This window comes from Microcebus murinus, chromosome 5 (genome assembly GCF_040939455.1).
Source record: "Microcebus murinus isolate Inina chromosome 5, M.murinus_Inina_mat1.0, whole genome shotgun sequence".
Lineage (NCBI taxonomy): Eukaryota > Metazoa > Chordata > Mammalia > Primates > Cheirogaleidae > Microcebus > Microcebus murinus.
This window is the reverse complement of record NC_134108.1, coordinates 19,727,151-19,744,140: the sequence shown is the minus strand read 5'-3', so window position 1 is coordinate 19,744,140 and position 16,990 is coordinate 19,727,151. Positions and strand designations below refer to the sequence as shown.

The following is a 16,990-nucleotide window of genomic DNA, read 5'->3' as shown; positions in this document are numbered from 1 at the left end:
TACTAGAGAGTTTGTTTTTCTAACAGTCTGTGACTCGTTATTGAAAATAAATACTTAAAACTCACTAGGGCAACTCTGCTATGAGGAGGTAAGAACAAAATTGCTTTGTGAAAGAATGTAAGCACCTTGGGATCACTAAACTTCTCCTGGGCTTGGAGGCAGCTTCGGATACTTGAGCATACCATGGCTAGCTAGAAAACTAAATAGCAGACAGCCTGCCCTGCAGCAGCCAGCAGTCAGCAAATCATCACTGGAAATCTTCTAGAGTATTTACTGGTGTCCTGTTTAATTGAGATAATTTAGGTGAAGTGGACATTGTCTTTGAAAGACATTAGCTATATCAGGACCTAGGAAGATAACACCTTTATTGCGATTCACCTGTGCATCGCTGGGGCCACAGAGTAGAATTTTGGCTTGGAATCGTCTAGATTACTCAGCTCCATTGCACTATACTTGCGCCACAGCCTTACTGTACAGTTTGATTTTTAGGGTCAGGGATGCAGTTAATAAAGGTTTACCACACAATACAGGAAGGACCGCTGTGGGGCCATTGCGAGATGAAAAAAGATACCTGTACCTTAATTTGTAAAGATTAATCAAATAGGAGCATATAGCTTGAATTTTTAACAGAAGTTTTTTTTCCTTGAAACATTGACATTCAAACTCTTAAGTTTTCCCTTAAATATACTCTTATGTTTCCAAAAAGCCTAACTTTGGATTTCCTGCCTTTAAACACTTGGAGGACAGTAGACAGTGTTTGTGAGGGGCTCAAGAAACTGCACAAACCTGAGGAACATGGAAGTTTACTCCCCACATGGCCTCCCATCTTCTGGAGACTTCTGTATTTTTCATAGCGCCTCTCACCACCTACCACACTCTGTAACTTACTGATGAAGTTTCTCGTCTCTTCTGTGTTTCTCCCCATCCTGAGGAGCAGCCATTCCGCTTGGCACCGTGGAGTTCCTTGATAATTTTGGTAGGACCAGGTTGGGTGCAGGAGAGAGAGAGAGAGTCAGAGGCCAAGGGAGGTGGATACAGTGCACTACTCAGTTGTGACCTTTGTCTGAATGAGAGAAAAATAGCTAGTGGGAAATGTAGATTCAAGGGGTGTGTGTGTGTGTTTAAACACAGCAGATCTGTAAACACTTATATTCTAAGGAGAACAGTCTTCCTGAGAGAGGGGTTGATAGGTCAGCACTAGAGTTTTTAAAGAAATCCTTGGGAAAAATTGGCCTTAGATAGGGGAGGGGACAGTGTCTCAGTTAAAGGAGGAGAGAGGAAGACACACGGGCAGATGGGAGGCTGACTGACTTGGTGGTGGGAAGATAAAGGAGTCCTAATTTCTTGGGTTTTAGTTTTTCAATGAAGTGTGAGACGAAGTCAGGTGGCACTGAGGCAGGGAAGGAAACTTTCTTCAGTTTGGGGAGAGAGAAGACAGGAGTAAATCATCGTCTTGGAGTTTAGGAAAGAAAGTTTATTAGGGCGCGTAGTGCAGTTGCCAGCAGTTGGACATTTGAGGTTTGAAATCAAATATTTAAAGTAAAATCAGTCCGTCTTTTGAGTGATTTTCTCCAGTTGTCTTCATCCACAGCTGCACAGGTCCAGAGAAGGCGAGTAATTGAGCTACTCCAGGCCTGGGATTTGCCAGGGGTGAGAGAAGCAAGAGAGATGAGGTTGTTTGTAATGATTATAATGATAGACCATGGACTGAAATTTGGACAGATTCATCAAGAAATATTTTAAAACCTTCATTATGCAAATATACTTCCGTATCAAGAGCTCAGGCTTAAATTCAGAACATCTGTGTTCAAATCCCATTTCTATTACTGTGTGACCTTGGGCAAGTTGTCTGAGTGCTCTCTGCCCTCGTCTGTAAAATGGGGATAATATTGTCACCCAGATCACAGATTTGTCATGTGAATCAAGAGTACACATAGAAAAAGTTTGGAAAAGTGCTTGGTACAAATTGAGCACTCAAATAAGAGGCTATTACTGTAACTGATATTATACATTCTGACTTAGTATGTTATATATCTCTTGGCAGGGCAAGAAGAGATTTTTCTCTTCCTGTGATCGTCTTATCCCAGAGCAATATACATAGTTCTTTTTCCCACATTAATATTTTTACTTAACCTCACTTACCTTTAGTTTTTTCTCTTATATGCCTTTATAATTATAATTGGAATGATAAATAGCAAACCTCACAAAATCCTGTTATGAGCATAAAATTAGGTAGCTAGTAATAAGTAGGTATATTTGACTGTCAGTTTGGGGACAAGCAGGATGCCTTCTGAACATCTTTTAAGGTTTCATGGAAAAAAATGAGACCACTCTAACGAGGACAGATAGGTTTAAAGAGTATCTTCCCCAGCAGTCATTTGCCCAGAAATCGGCATCATACCGATTTCTATCAAAAGCACATGACCTTGCTGTGGGTTCATTGTCTCCTATATTAGACAGTGTTGGGACACAACATTTTGTTTGTTGTTGTACAATGTTATACTACTTGTATTTTACTTTCTGTGGCTTATCAGAGTATGTTGTTACAAATAAAAATAGATGCAGGGATACACTGCTTACTATTGGTTTAATATTAACCTTATTGGTTTAATATTTCAATAAAGTCCATAAAATGTAGGGACTACATGTTATCTCAACTGGGACCCTTAATAATAAAGGGTACTTTTAATAATTATACCAGGACAGTAATGTATAATTCCAGTATACAGTCCAGTATTAAGCAGGTTTGTCCCAGGTGCTGAAGGATAATTTTTCCCAAATAGGTAAGATCTTGACTCTTATACAAATATAAAAAGAGCTTATGTGTCAAATATTTCATTTAACTCATTTATACGGGAACCAGAGAGAATTTGTTATAGGTTCCAAAGAGAATATAAAGTGCCGCATCTTTATAGTCAGATAAGGGAAACTAAAATGAATTTACCTGTAGATGCAAGCTGACAAACTGATCAATATACACAAGACAATAATCAATTGCATTCCCATGGGCCCAATTTGCATTTCTTTGGACAAAAATAATTTGCATTGCTATCAAGTTTCTTAAGTTTGCAGAGTTAAAAATAGCTCAAAGATAATTTAAACTTTATGGGATACCCACTAATATTTTTGCTTTTACAACAGGGACCTTCACAAGTTTTCCCTACACAGGCAAAGCTGGGATGTCTGGGCACCCTTGTTATATGTCACACGCTCTCACTATTGTTTGCTTTTTGTGATTTTGGATTGAACTGTTAATTGCTGCTTTGTTAGATTTTTGATTTTTATTTTATTCTTGGCTAGATTCCTGTGTCTGTGTTGCCTTTTAAAAAAGAAGATTTTAGTAACAAAATTACAATTTAATTTTCTAGCTTATCAAGCAACACAATATGAAGCACCACTCCCCTTTCATATTTGAGAGTATTTGGAAGCCACACTGTTGTCATTTGGGGGAGAAATGCTACTGTTATTCTGTTTTGGTTGTTAGTCTGGGAGAACTCGAAGCCTTCTGGCAGGAGGAGCTGAGCTCTCTCTGCAGCTGTTCAAATAGTTTAAGCCTTTAGGTTCATTGTGGATTTTACTTTAACCTTTTCTCCCCACTTGAAAAAAAGAAAAAAGAAAAATCCAACAGCCAACTGCATCTACTTTTTTAAAAAACTGTTGTTTGGTAAGCTGCGGTTATACTTTTGTAACCAGAGGCTGTATTTATTTTCAGCATTGGCAGTTCTGCCTAATGAATCAACTGGTATTGAAGTCACAAAGGGAGATGCAGTTTCCCTCTCTCCATCTGTTTGCCAAATGTGTGTGTTCCCTCAGCTCGCAGGAGTGGCTTCACTAAAAAGAGCCATTAGCAAGCGGTGTTCTTCTTGAATTCTTAGTCTTCTCCTGGCCGGGTAGTGGTACTTTCCCCTGGTGGTTCTGGAGGGGTTGTGTGACGTGAAGCATCACATCTGTGATTCTAGAGGAAGTGTGCTTATATTTCTTGTTTAAGTATAAAGTCCAGCTCTGCATTACTGATGGATTTAGTTTGGTTCTTTAGCCTAGGTTTCTTCCTTCACGATGGGATATTTGTTTCTGGATGGTACTGTTGCCATGGGGATTGAAATTACTCGAAAGAGAAGACAAGAGATCGACTGAATTTTGGTAGCCTGTCTAAGACTGGGGGCCCTTAAGACATTGCTGAAATTGCATCTTTTCAGCAAATCCTTTTTTAATTCTTATTGATGGTAGAGAGAATATTCTTTCTGAGATTCCACATTTCTGGCAAGCTCTGAGCCAGACTGTGAATAGTAAGAATTTAGATCAGACAATCAGTACTTGCTCCATGGTCTTTGCAGCAATTTAGACTGTGAACGGGTGGAATGGTTTTGTTGGTGTTCAGTAGCAGACCATGCAAGGGAAACACTTGCCTCTGCATTGGAGTCTAGAACCAGGGTAGAAGAGAACCTTCTAGAACCTTCTAGAACCTTCCACTGCTTCCCAAGACAGATCTTCACATCATAGGTATATTATTTTGTTTGAGATTTTGGAATTTCCAGGACATTTTACATACCCAATTTCATGTATAAACTTTGAATATTTTTCAAAGCAAATTATGAGTTATTTGGGGTTTATATAACAGTGATTATATTCTATTCCCAGTGACATGCCCCACTTTTTGATATATTGCATAGGTTTTTACAAAACAATTTCTCTTAAATTTGATTTAATGAATATTTTAATATCACACTCTCTTGTGTACTATGCTGTTTCACTTAGCTCACTAAACAGTTTTATAAAAACTGAATGTCATCTAAGAAGTCTTTGGAGAACTATTAAATGTTATTGCTGTATTCTGACCTAGATAAGGGGCAGTGAACTCTTTTTAAATATGAGTCCACTGGACCATCGAAGTTGTAAGCTGTTACCCCCCCCACACACACACACACACTCTAAGGAACCTAATTTAAGCACTCTATTTATCTGTTTTATCTTCATCTTATTCCCCAAAGACTTTTGACTAATACATGAATTCATTTTAGAATTTGCAGAAAAAGGGAATGTATAAAACTTGCTTTAAAAATGAGGAATAAGGATCATGAGGAATCCATACAAAAAACTAATGCCGGTTTTATGAGGGAAGCTGAGAAGAGGGGTGCAGAGTGAAAACAGCAAACAGGAAAAACAGCCAAAGGGGAGTGGGGAATCCAGATTGCCATGAAGACAGGGAGAGAACAAATTTGTACTGAGGAAATTTCCATGCAAGGTCAAAGAGGAGGGAGGCTCCACAGATGGTGAAGTGATGTTATTCAGAGTTAAACTCTCAGGCCAGGCGTGGTGGCTCACATCTCTAATCCCAGCACTTTGGGAGGCTGAAGGGGGAGGACCAAGGCTAGGAGTTCAAGACCAGAGTCGAACTATTCATATCCCTGGTCTTTGGAAGTTTGATTAGGACTTTTAAAGTATAGCAACTCTTCACAGCACTTCTTCTGTCAGAAGATTTGCTCTGAATGAAAATCTATTTCTGCTTAACAGAAATACAATTATTCTAGAACCTCCACTGATCTGGCCACATCAAGCCTACCACTTGAGGGTCTGTGACAGTCAGACTTTAGATCTAGGTTTTAATTTTTAGCTGCAATTCTTTTTGAAATTAGCAAAAAAAAAAATTTCATCTGTCTTTTCACAATATAGTTGTTCAAATGAACTTTATTTTCAGTGTTTCAAATATTAAGTAATAATTGGACACTGGGGTTTCTGAGTGTTCCATGATGGAGATAATTTTGCATACAAATGTGAAAAAAAACATTTCTATTTGGGTGTTTTCTGTGTTGCCTATATTATGTTTTATAGTTTTTTTATTTTTTAAATTTTATCTTTTGTTTCCAGCCATCAAACACAGACAACCTGTTGGGATCATCCTAAAATGACTGAACTCTTTCAATCCCTTGGTGAGTGTTGTTTTATTTAATAGTAATGAATTAACCTACAGAACTGAGCACTTCATATTCTTAAATGGAAACTTATAACCAGCTTTTCTTAATGGCATGTTACATTGAATCCATGTCATTAACATGTAAGAGCAGCTGAACTTCTAAGGACAATGCAATAAACAGGTATTGCCTTTCTTTTAAAGAGAATCGTGTGGTTTGAAATTGTGTGAAACAGAAAAGTAGAAGGACAGGGAGGAATGTATTTGTAGGTTTTAATTCCCTCGTAGTGAGTCATCTTAAACTCCAGCTTTAATGAGAATATATATATATATATATATATATATATACACAGTTAAAATATAGCAACCTCTAATCCACTGCTTTAAATTTGCTTTTGGCTCTCTTTTTACTTAGTAAATGTCATCAAATTAGCTTATCGAATTTCATTTCATTTTAATATAAAAATGCAAGAAAGCACATTAGATGAAAGTTCCAGTTTTGTTTTAATTTCTAGAATATGACTTTCAACTGACTATTTATCCTACTTCCTTCAGGTTTTTCCAGTAGTTTTGAAAGTTTTCTCTTTGTGTAACTAACTCAAGGGCTGCTGGAGGATTAGAGCAGCACACTAGGCCCCCCTCTCCCACTCCCATTTCAGCAAGAGGGGTGCCCCTTTTTATCTCTGTAAATATTGGGCTACCGCATGAGCTACTTGGATGGGTGAGGGATTCTGCAAAGGTTGGACAAGCAGGAGAAAAGCTACTGGTTTTTAAAATGAGTGGGCAGATTTTGATGATTTCTGAGTTTTCTTCTAACTTCACTAGTCTCTGATACTCTGTCTTTAGAAGGCAGAGAAAGAAATTGAAATATACATTGTTTCTGAAGATCTGAACATTGATTATAGAATCATTTTAATCAGATCTACAAAGGGGCAGGAGAAGCAAATAAATCAGGATGAAAGGAACTTCAAAGTAAGTTCAGAGCTTCGTGAGTAGTGAGATGGACAGCTTGGTGGAAAAAAAACCTAATTGTCCATCAAAGGTACAACACCATTCCTCACCCATCATAAGTGTCACAGTGATACTCTTATAACACAAGACAGGTTAACAGAATAAAGTATAACAAATTTATTTAATCAAAGTTTTATGTGACATAGGAGCCTTCAGAAATGAAGACCCAAAGACCCAGGGGAAAGTGTCTGGTTTTATGCTTAGGTTCAGTGAAGAATGGACAACCAGTGATGGGACAAAAGGGTGTGATCTAGTGGTGATAGACTGAGGGGAAACTCAGCGAAGCCTGTCTGTTCAGATTCTTCTGGGCCTCTCTGTGTGGCCTTTTTTCCCCCTGGGACAGGACAGCTGTCACACAGGGTCTTCAAGGGAGAGAAGATAAGGTCAGACAGTGACTTTTGTAAGTCTTATGGCTTGCTTTCAGGAAGAGAAGGTCAAGTGTCTATGTTTCACCTTGGGGAAGAAGAGTTCTGGTTTCTATGCATCACTTGGAAGGAAGAAAGTGGGACAGGGGACAGGAGACAGGAGAATGGAAGAAGATCAGGAAGACCTTGCTTCTGAGGCCTTCCAAGCTCCTTCAGTTCTACGTACTTAGTGCACCAAGGCACCATACTTTGGGATATCATGTTCTGAACCCTGACACCTATTTGAAAATGCTTTCTTGCAATTTACTGTGTAGCACTGCTTTGAGATATCTCAATATGGTGCTAATAGTCATTTAATTAACTTCTTAAATACATGTTGTAGAATTTAGGTGAAGACCTTATTTCAGACAGACATAGTGTTTTTCCATCATCTGAAGTGAGCAAATGCATTCTGGGCACTCAATGTTAGTTAAATAATAAGCATGCTTGTGAATTGTTCCTTTTTCCATTTCAGCTGACCTGAATAATGTACGTTTCTCTGCCTACCGTACAGCAATCAAAATTCGAAGATTACAAAAAGCACTATGTTGTAAGTTATTCTACCAAAGTTAATCACTCTAATCTTTGGATTGCCTTTTTTTTTTTTTAAGAGAAAGATAAATGAAGAGGTTGATGTGTTTGTAGAGTTAATCTGAACAGTGTACCTTACTTAAGGAGTTGGCTGTGTTTCTATTAAAGCTCTATCATTTGGCCCATCAGCAAGCAGTACTGAAACAACTGAACATATGCCATTCTCAGATGGAGAACAAACTTAACCAAAACACAGGAGTAATGTGCAAAGCTTTTCCAAAAATTATGCTGCAACCCAATTTAAAAAGATGAAATCAAGGAATCAAAGCAGTGGGTCATTGCCTTTTTAGTACTTTGTATCCATTTGAAAGTGTAGTGTTACAATTTGTCTCAACATAATCCCATAATAACGAAACACTTAAAAATCATATTCCTAATGGAAATTTGAACTGGCACCTTAGCAAATTAGATAAAAGGCTCTATTTTCTTTAAATATGTCTCTTGAGAATTTAGCATTATCAATGCATCTATTTTTTTCATTGATAATGTGTTCAGAATGATACTCTGTGATAGTCATTTTACTAAAAGAATACTTTCCCCCCAAATAACCTACAATTAAGTAGAAATATGAATGCTTATAATATAGATTTAAGCTATGCAGATTATAGTATTGGTTTTAGTTTTAATGATTGAGTCTATCCAAATAACATTTATATATTATCAGATAGTTGTTATGAAAAGTGACATATGTCGATGCTTTTAAGAGAAGAAATTGGAAAGTTCTAAGTATTCTTGTTTGCTACCTTTTGTTGATTGTTGATATATATCTAGGCAGTTGAGTGAACCTTTGAAAATCATCCTTAGAAAAATGATATATTAGGGTTGAAAATCTGCTCCTTGAAAGTCAATAGAAATTATCAATGAATTTTAAGCTGTGTACATGAGGAGAGTTGAGAAAAGCGAGGTATAGAATCATTTAGAGAAAATGTAGCAATGCAAAGCTTAAAATAAGAAAAGCTTTAAAATATGTGTGGAAGAGAAGTCGAAAGGGCTTTAAAACACCTCCAGATGAGCCAGAAAGAATGAGATGACCTTGACTCCTGAATAATCCGCAGAGCCCCAAAGATAATTAGCAGGTTGTAGTAGTCACAGCAAGTGTTGCAGAATTAACCAGTGCAAAGAATGAAAGTCAACACACTCCAGCTAGTGATCTGTATGTTGAGAAGAGAATAGGAAGTAAATTACAAGCACACAAAAGGGATGTTTGGTCTGCGCAGGGAGTCCATGGTGACAGCAGTTAGAAAGAGGCTCAGCTGCAAGCCAAGGACCCAGCTGACAAGTCTGGAAGGTCTTCTCAGGCCTGATGAGCTATAAAATGAGGACAAATGACTCAGCCACAAAATCTCCATTGACAGAAGCCTGCTTTGTGTCATTACAAACATGGTCCCAGTTTTCAGTGGTACTTCTGGGTGGATAAATGTATTTTTTTTTTTTTTAAGACAAGAGTCTCACTTTGTTGTCCAGGCTAGAGTGAGTGCCGTGGTGTCAGCGTAGCTCACAGCAACCTCAAACTCCTGGGCTCAAGCAATCCTTCTGCCTCAGCCTCCCAAGTAGCTGGGACTACAGGCATGTGCCACCATGCCTGGCTAATTTTTTCTGTATATTAGTTGGCCAATTAGTTTCTTTCTATTTATAGTAGAGATGGGGTCTCACTCTTGCTCAGGCTGGTTTTGAACTCCTGACCTCAAGCAATCCGCCCACCTCGGCCTCCCAGAGTGCTAGGATTACAGGTGTGAGCCACCACACCCGGCCTGGATAAACGTATTAACACATTTAGTGTTTTCTTTTGTTGGTTCTTTTGACCCCTTAAAGAAAAAACTCCCTCCTTAGTTCATTCCCTGAGATCTGAGAGAGTAACAGAAGGGACACTCCTCTGACTTCTACACTAAATGACATTTGGTAATGCCCAGTTAGAAAAGTACTGGGTTGTGTTGGATTTTGAATGTTCAAGGTGCTGTTTTTAGAGCCAGCTGGGATCTGGCCTTCCCACCCCTGCCCCTGCCTCCTCCCCCACTGCCCACACGGGGCCTGTGCGCCACTCTGGAGCTTACCTGTTCATGATTAATCTGCTGCTTCCTCTCCCATCCTTTCTGTTTACTTGAACTGTCCTGACCTTTCCTCTGCAATGGCCTGTAACCCTTTATTCCTCCTAAATACTGTTAAAAATTTACCTCTTTTGGAGACATTTACAAGCTAATCACACCTGCCTCCAGTTTTTCTGGTACTTTATGATTGCCTGTAATGACAGTTTCTCACCTGAGGACATATGCTTGCCTTTGTGTGATAGCCGTGATGTTATGCTTTAGGTCAGGGTCCCCTCTCATTTTGTGTAAATCCCTTCCCAGCATAATGCCCTAAGGCAGAAGGCACACTGCTATTGTTCATTCACTCACTGGACTCCAGGATTGTGCAGGAGATAAAACAATATAAAGAGACTTGGTTCTTACACTCAAGGAACTCAAGTTCAGAGAGAGAACATTACACGTGGGCGCGATGACCCTGCTTATAGCAGATTCCTTTTGCCCTTAGAGTGGAATGGCCTTTTCCAGATGCATCTCTCTGTCCACCTCCATCACTGTACTCCACCAGGATGTCATCATTTCATCATCAAGTTGGTGATTGACATGGCAAACTCTGTATTCTGTTCCTCCTGCCCAAAGAGTTTTTGTCTTAGCTGTTTGTGCTTGAGCAACTCGTGTTTTAAGATGGTTTCCGTGGCTCCCTGTAGACCTGATTCTTTCCTTATGTGGCACTTGTCACGGTGCTTAACTTAGGCACTAAGGCAAAGTATCACTCATGAATTTTATTACTCTATTCATTTACATATTTAGTGTCTGTGTCTACACGTGGACTAAGTTTTCATGGGAGGGGTGATTCTGTGTTCTTCCCCACTTAGGATCTCATATAGTTTCTGGCACAGAGCAGGAGTTGTTTAGGACATACGGAGTAAAGCATTTGAATTTGAAGGTTGCACAGCAGCGCAGCAGAAGACATGTACAAGGAGATTTATAGCAGCACTTTTTAATAGTAAAACCTGTTTAATTTTAGCATATTCATAAATGCGGAATGATACAGCATCAAAAATAAATGAGCTAGCAATCAGCATCATCATGGTTGAATCTTAGAATTATAAAATTGAATGAAAAAATTAAGTGGTAGGAGAAATTTGTATAGTTTGGTTCCATTTGTATATAATTCAAAGCCATGCGGAACTAAATGCTGCATTATTTAGAGATGCATACATAACTTTTAAAACCTGAAAGTGAAATACTAAGATCAGTGGTCACCCCTGTGATTATGTGGGGGTGTGATTAAGGAGGATTTCGGAAATATTGGTGACATTCTACATCTTTAGCTATGTGATGAATTAACGAACTATATATATCCTTTTGTATTTCAATTTCAAAACTTTATGTTATAGGAATAGCAGAGAAGCAAAAGGAAAATGCATTCAGAGGAGGGAGAGAGTTCCTTCATCATGAAGAAGTCAAGTTTCCCTGGGTAGCAGACATAATAGCCAGGCCATAAAAGCCACAGACAACTTAAGCACGTGGCTATTAACCAGGAATAGGAAGAAAGGGAGTGGTATGTGTGAGAATCAAATATGTGGATGGAGTTCAGGGAACATCAAGTAATGGATCCTGAATGGAGTAGCTTAGCTACTTGTCCAATATCCGGAAAGTTCCTTAAAGTCAATTTAGGTCAATTCAAAGGTCATTTCTTTCCTGAAATTCCTTTCTTTCTTCCTTTTTTTTTTTGGTTCCTCAAGCTCTCATAGTGTTGGATATTTTTCTTTATAGCGTGGAGAGCTATGAACCATTTCCTGTCTTGTGAGAGTTTGGAGATAGGGCCGGAGATGGACACATGCTTTAGATAATGTCTAAGAGAGACTGAAGGGCACAGGAAACAGAAAATGAGTAAATAGTTCAGGCGAAAGTTGGTCAAGGCTGAAATGGCTGAGTAGGAGGGTGGGAGATGAGGATCTGGATTTGTAAGACTGCCCGAGGGAAAACTGATGGCTTGGGGAATTTGTTAGTTGCTAAATTTTATGGAGGCTGAAAGCAGGAGGGTGTTAGGATAGCTCAGAATTTGCAGAGTGGATTTCAGCATGACGAGAAGGCAAAACCTTTATTTGGAACAGGTTAAGGTAGAAGTTCTAGCTGTGGTAGGGAAGTGTGATTCCCTAGGGGAGTGTGATCAAGTGTTCAGGCAGATCAGAAGGAGAAAACAGAATCTGGAGCCATCGGAGAGAGAGGTGATAATGGAAGTGGTGACCGGGAGTGAGGGCATCAGGTTAGTAGATAAAAAGCCAGACAGGAAACTTTGAGCATACTGCGTTTCTGTGGTGCTGGGAAGAAGATATAGGAAAAGTGCTAAGGACATGAAACAGCTTGAGACCTGAAGAAGAATCACACAAGCCCAAGGTTGGGTGCTAACCGGTGTCAGTTTTGTTTTTGTTTTTGTTTTGCAGAACAAGAGAATGATGATGCATTTCTATTAGATCCCCTGTGCCTCATATGTAGGATTAAAGAAAAAGTCTAAAAGTTGGATAAAAAATGATTCTGCTGTTTGTGTTTCATTTACCACATGACTGAGCTGTCATTTGTCTCCCTTTGAAAAGGGAAAATCATAATCATAATTTTCTGTGATTTAAATGTAGTCAGTGCTTTAAAGGTACCTCAATGTGACACACTTCAGAAAGATGTATGCTTGGCTTAGACACTAAGGCAAAGTGTCAGAGTAAATCACTAAAAATTGAAGACATGAAAGTCCATGGGATGTGGCAAATTACTGTCACAGCTACAGAGTGTAGAGCCAGGGAGACTTCTGAAAGAAATGCAAGGACAGCCTGATTCAGGAAATTGGCTTTTCGGAATTTGGTCTATTGTCGCTTTCTGCCATGTGGGGATCCAATAGCAGTGCTGTATTGCTGGCATAATTAATGTTGGAAATCAAAAAACATAATGCCTTTTGGCAGTATTTAAATATGGTCTTTTGTGTCTGTGGGGAATTGTAGTTCTGTGGCTCCTGTGTTTTGATTAAACACCTCGCTTTGGCAGGCACTGTGGAGGAGGAATTTGAATTCTTCTCCTACCCTCTAGAGCCGGCGTCCTCAGACTACAGCCCGTGGGCCACATGCGGGTGTTTTTGCCCGTTTGTCTTTTCACTTCAAAATGAGATATGTACAGTGTGCATAGGAATTTGTTTATAGTTTTTTTTAAACTATAGTCCAGCCCGCCAACAGTCTGAGGGACAGTGAACTGGTCTCCTGTTTAAAAAGTTTGAGGACCCCTGCTCTAGATATTTATAATTGAAAACAGCCTATATTTGACCCTTGAACAATAGAGGGTTCGGGGTGCTGCGTATAACTTTTGACTACCCCTAAATTTACTAATTAGTCTACCGTTGGCTGGAAGCCTTACGGATAACATAAACAATCAGTTAACACATATTTTATGTTATATGTATAATATATGGTATTCTTACACTATTAAGCAAGAGAATAGAAAATGTTATTAAGAAAATCATAAGGAAGAGAAAATGCATTTACGATTCATTAAGTGTAAATTGATCAACATAAAGGTCTCCATCCTTGTCTTCTGGTTGAGTAGGCTGAGGAGGAGGAGGAAAGGAAGGGTCGGTCTTGCTGTCACAGGGGTGGCAGAGGCGCGGAAGAAGAGGCAGGCACACTCGGTGTAACTTTTATTGAAAAATAGTCATGGATAAGTGAACCTGCTCAGGTCAAACCCATGTTGTTCAACGGTCAACTATATAGCACCAGGAAATGTGTTGAAAATGACAATGAAAATTCCAGATGGTTCTAGGGTTTTTTGGCTTAAAACAATAATAATTTATTCTCTCACAGGTTTAGAGGCCAAAAGTCCAAAATCAGGGTGTCAGTATGGTCATGCTCCCTCTGAAGGCTTTGGGGGACAATCCTCCCTTGCATAGTCCAGCTTCTGGTGGCTCCAGGTGTTCCTTGGCTTGAAACTCTACAACTCAAGTCTCTACCTTCAAATTCATGTGCTCCTCTCGTCTCTCTCCTCTAGTTATCGATTATAAGGACACTTGACCTTTGATTTAGTACCTACCTGGATAGTCCAGGATAATCTCAACTCAATTACATTTGCAAAGACCCTTTTTTCCAAATAAAGTTCTAGGAGTTAGAATGTGAGCATATCTACCTTTTGGGTTCTTGTTTTTTTTTTTTCCTGACACCATCTCTAACTCACGTGAAGTTTATGTTGAGTTATTTTTGTTATTAGCTTAAGTTTACCAAGGATTTATTTGACATCTGAAAGAAATGGATTGGCCTATTACCCAGACTTGGGTGTTTTATGTTTATCTCTTTCTCTTTTTTATTAAAAAGAATGCCTTCCCTGTTGAGTTGTTTTTGAAATCATTTTAATCTGCAAAATTTTAAAGCAGTTCTTTTCCATTGTAGATAATTTGAAAAAATAAATAATTCTATGGTATTTGAGCAGCTAGCATGAGCACATTTCATAAATGTCTTTAAATATCCCAATTTAGTGGTTATTCAATGGTTAAAAATAGATAAATGCAAAGGAAGCTATTTGTTCATTTTAGTTAACTGTCAAAATATGTCATTATATTTTCTGAGGGAAGAGTTTTTACATCAGGCAAAGAGAAAGTAGTTGTTTTTATATACATATATATGTATGTATGTATGTATTTAAAAGTTCCACCAAGCTTATCTTTTTAATGCTAAAATGTTAAATATTGGAAATAGAGGAAGAATTTTATAAAATAATTTCTATAAGCAGACCTTAAATTAATGTGGATTCTGTAATTTTCCTTACCCATATGTTTATATTTGGAAGAGTCATCTTCATGCTTAAGAAATGTATAAATACAGGGTAGTTTGATAATCTTCTTTGTTTCCTTGTTTTCAGTTAGCTAATGAATGACCCAATGTTGACTAAATTAAAGATATATATATGTACATATATATTTTTTTCATCTTTTTTGTCTAAACTCCCCCTTCTGGCCTTTGTGGGCCCCCAGGGGCAATGTGTGCCTGGCCCGTCTGTAACCGTGCGGCACCCATGTGTAAGCCACACACCATCCACACTGCAGTCCACACTGCAGTCCACCAGGCCTCGGGCATCCCGGACTTGGCTTAAATTCTTGTCTTTTCTCAAGCAGTTCTGTACTCCTAGAATTCTTTCCTTGCTTCGCATGGATCTCTTGCATCTTATCTATTTTTCAAGGCCCATTTCAAATCTTGTCTCCCTAGAGCCTTGCCAACTTGTCCTTCCTCTGCCCTAGCAGTAATCGTTCTCATAGAAATTGTGTATTCCTCTCTCAGGGCACGGTTATTCCTCCTTTTAGTAAAGTTGCCAGTATGTCTTTGAGAGCAGGGGCTCTGCCTTGGCCTTCTGTGCACACCGTCCCTGCTCTAGCCCCAGTCATGCCCACTGTGGATGTTCTACACGTGAAGAGTAAGGATGGGAGCAAATATATGAAGACCAAAGGATACAGGGTCTGTCCTGTGAACCTCTACTCCTCCTCCTCAGCTACAGGTTGCCTCTAAGTCAGAGCATCATGGGAAGTAAACCAGGTTAGGGCCAGATTGTGATGGCCTCATAGATCCGGCTCCATTCAGTAGGCAGTGGAGAACTATTATTTCTCTACAGAACCATTTGATTTTGTTTTTTTTTTAAACTGAGCATCTTCAGTGAACTTTGTTTGTCATGATGTACATGTTAAGAAACTTGGAACAGTTAGTTTGGCAGTGATATAAAGGATGAAGGGGAGGTTGGTGAGCAGGTTGTTTGCAGGAGTTAAGATGAGGACAGCAGTATAATATTAGAGATGTTCTACCATTTGGAGTGGATTTAAAGATTCATGCCTTTCTATATTTAAAAGCAGAAAGAGCCTAGAGAAGGGAAAGTCAGAAAAGGAAAGTAGGAAAATTGGTATTACAAAGAGCAAAAAAATGGGATAAAGCTGAAAAGCAACAGAGTTCAGGTTGAAAAGCATGGAAATGTGATGAAATGTCAGAATGGAAACGTGTTTATTTCTTTGTAAGTTGAAATTAGCTAAAAAAGGATAGATTCTTAAATTGAAGAATCGAGCTAAATACTTGAGACTACAAGTGTTTTTGTTTCAATGTTGTTGTCATGTAATGACTGTGCATAATCCTTTTTCTCACCTAATTAGTGGATCTCTTAGAGTTGAATACAACAAATGAAGTTTTCAAACAGCACAAGCTGAACCAAAATGATCAGCTCCTTAGTGTTCCAGATGTCATCAACTGTCTGACAACAACTTACGATGGACTCGAACAAATGCATAAGGACCTGGTCAACGTCCCGCTCTGTGTGGACATGTGTCTCAACTGGTTACTCAATGTGTATGACACGTAAGTTTGTATTTTTTTCCATGACAATACTGTCATTCAATGAAATACATTGATAACAGAAAATGTCTAATGTTTGAAAGTGAATTTTTTTAAAAGTACTTTCAAAGGACATTTCCCAGTGGGAATATTTATGGTTAATTATTGAAAGTAAATGACTTTCCAAATCATTAAGCTCTTAACAAACAACAGAACAAAATAGAATGTAGAAATATTATTTTGAGATTTCGCTTCAATTTACAAAGGCTGTCAGATTTGTAGTATTTTTTGTCAAAAAGGTAGGGAACAAAAATGTAGGTAAGTCCTAGTTTCTTTCTTGTTTCATAATGTCTTATAGTATTTCTTTTTTGAAAGGAAAAAAATCTTGTTTTTTTATTGTTATGAATTAAAATGATTTATTAATATTCACTCATAATGTGCTCTATAATCTCTGTATGACAACTGAAGGGCGATTTGAATGGCAAAGAATGGAATGTAATTTGTCTTTTGCTATTAACTCTATTTACTGCTGTAAATAAATGGTGGTTATGTATATATATGGTATTTTAGATAATTTATGTTACAGAACACTCTAACATCTATAATTTAATTAGGTGTTCATTGTTACATAAAGAGCACTCTCAACTTCCTGCATAACTCATTTGCTGTTAATTTGGCCCTTTTGAATGCGACAATGTATTTGTGAAATAATCA

At 38.3% G+C, this 16,990-nt stretch overlaps 1 protein-coding gene across 12 annotated transcripts in view; it reads left to right on the top strand.

The window, feature by feature from the left end:
• Positions 1-16,990, top strand: part of UTRN (utrophin) — a 478,755-nt gene that overhangs the window by 395,038 nt on the left and 66,727 nt on the right. For all 12 annotated transcript variants that reach the window (XM_076002898.1, XM_076002896.1, XM_076002897.1 and 9 more), the window contains 3 exons: positions 5,866-5,927; positions 7,799-7,873; positions 16,099-16,300. In XM_076002898.1, coding sequence (XP_075859013.1) covers positions 5,866-5,927; positions 7,799-7,873; positions 16,099-16,300 — 339 coding nt within the window. The remainder of the gene's footprint in view (positions 1-5,865; positions 5,928-7,798; positions 7,874-16,098; positions 16,301-16,990) is intronic.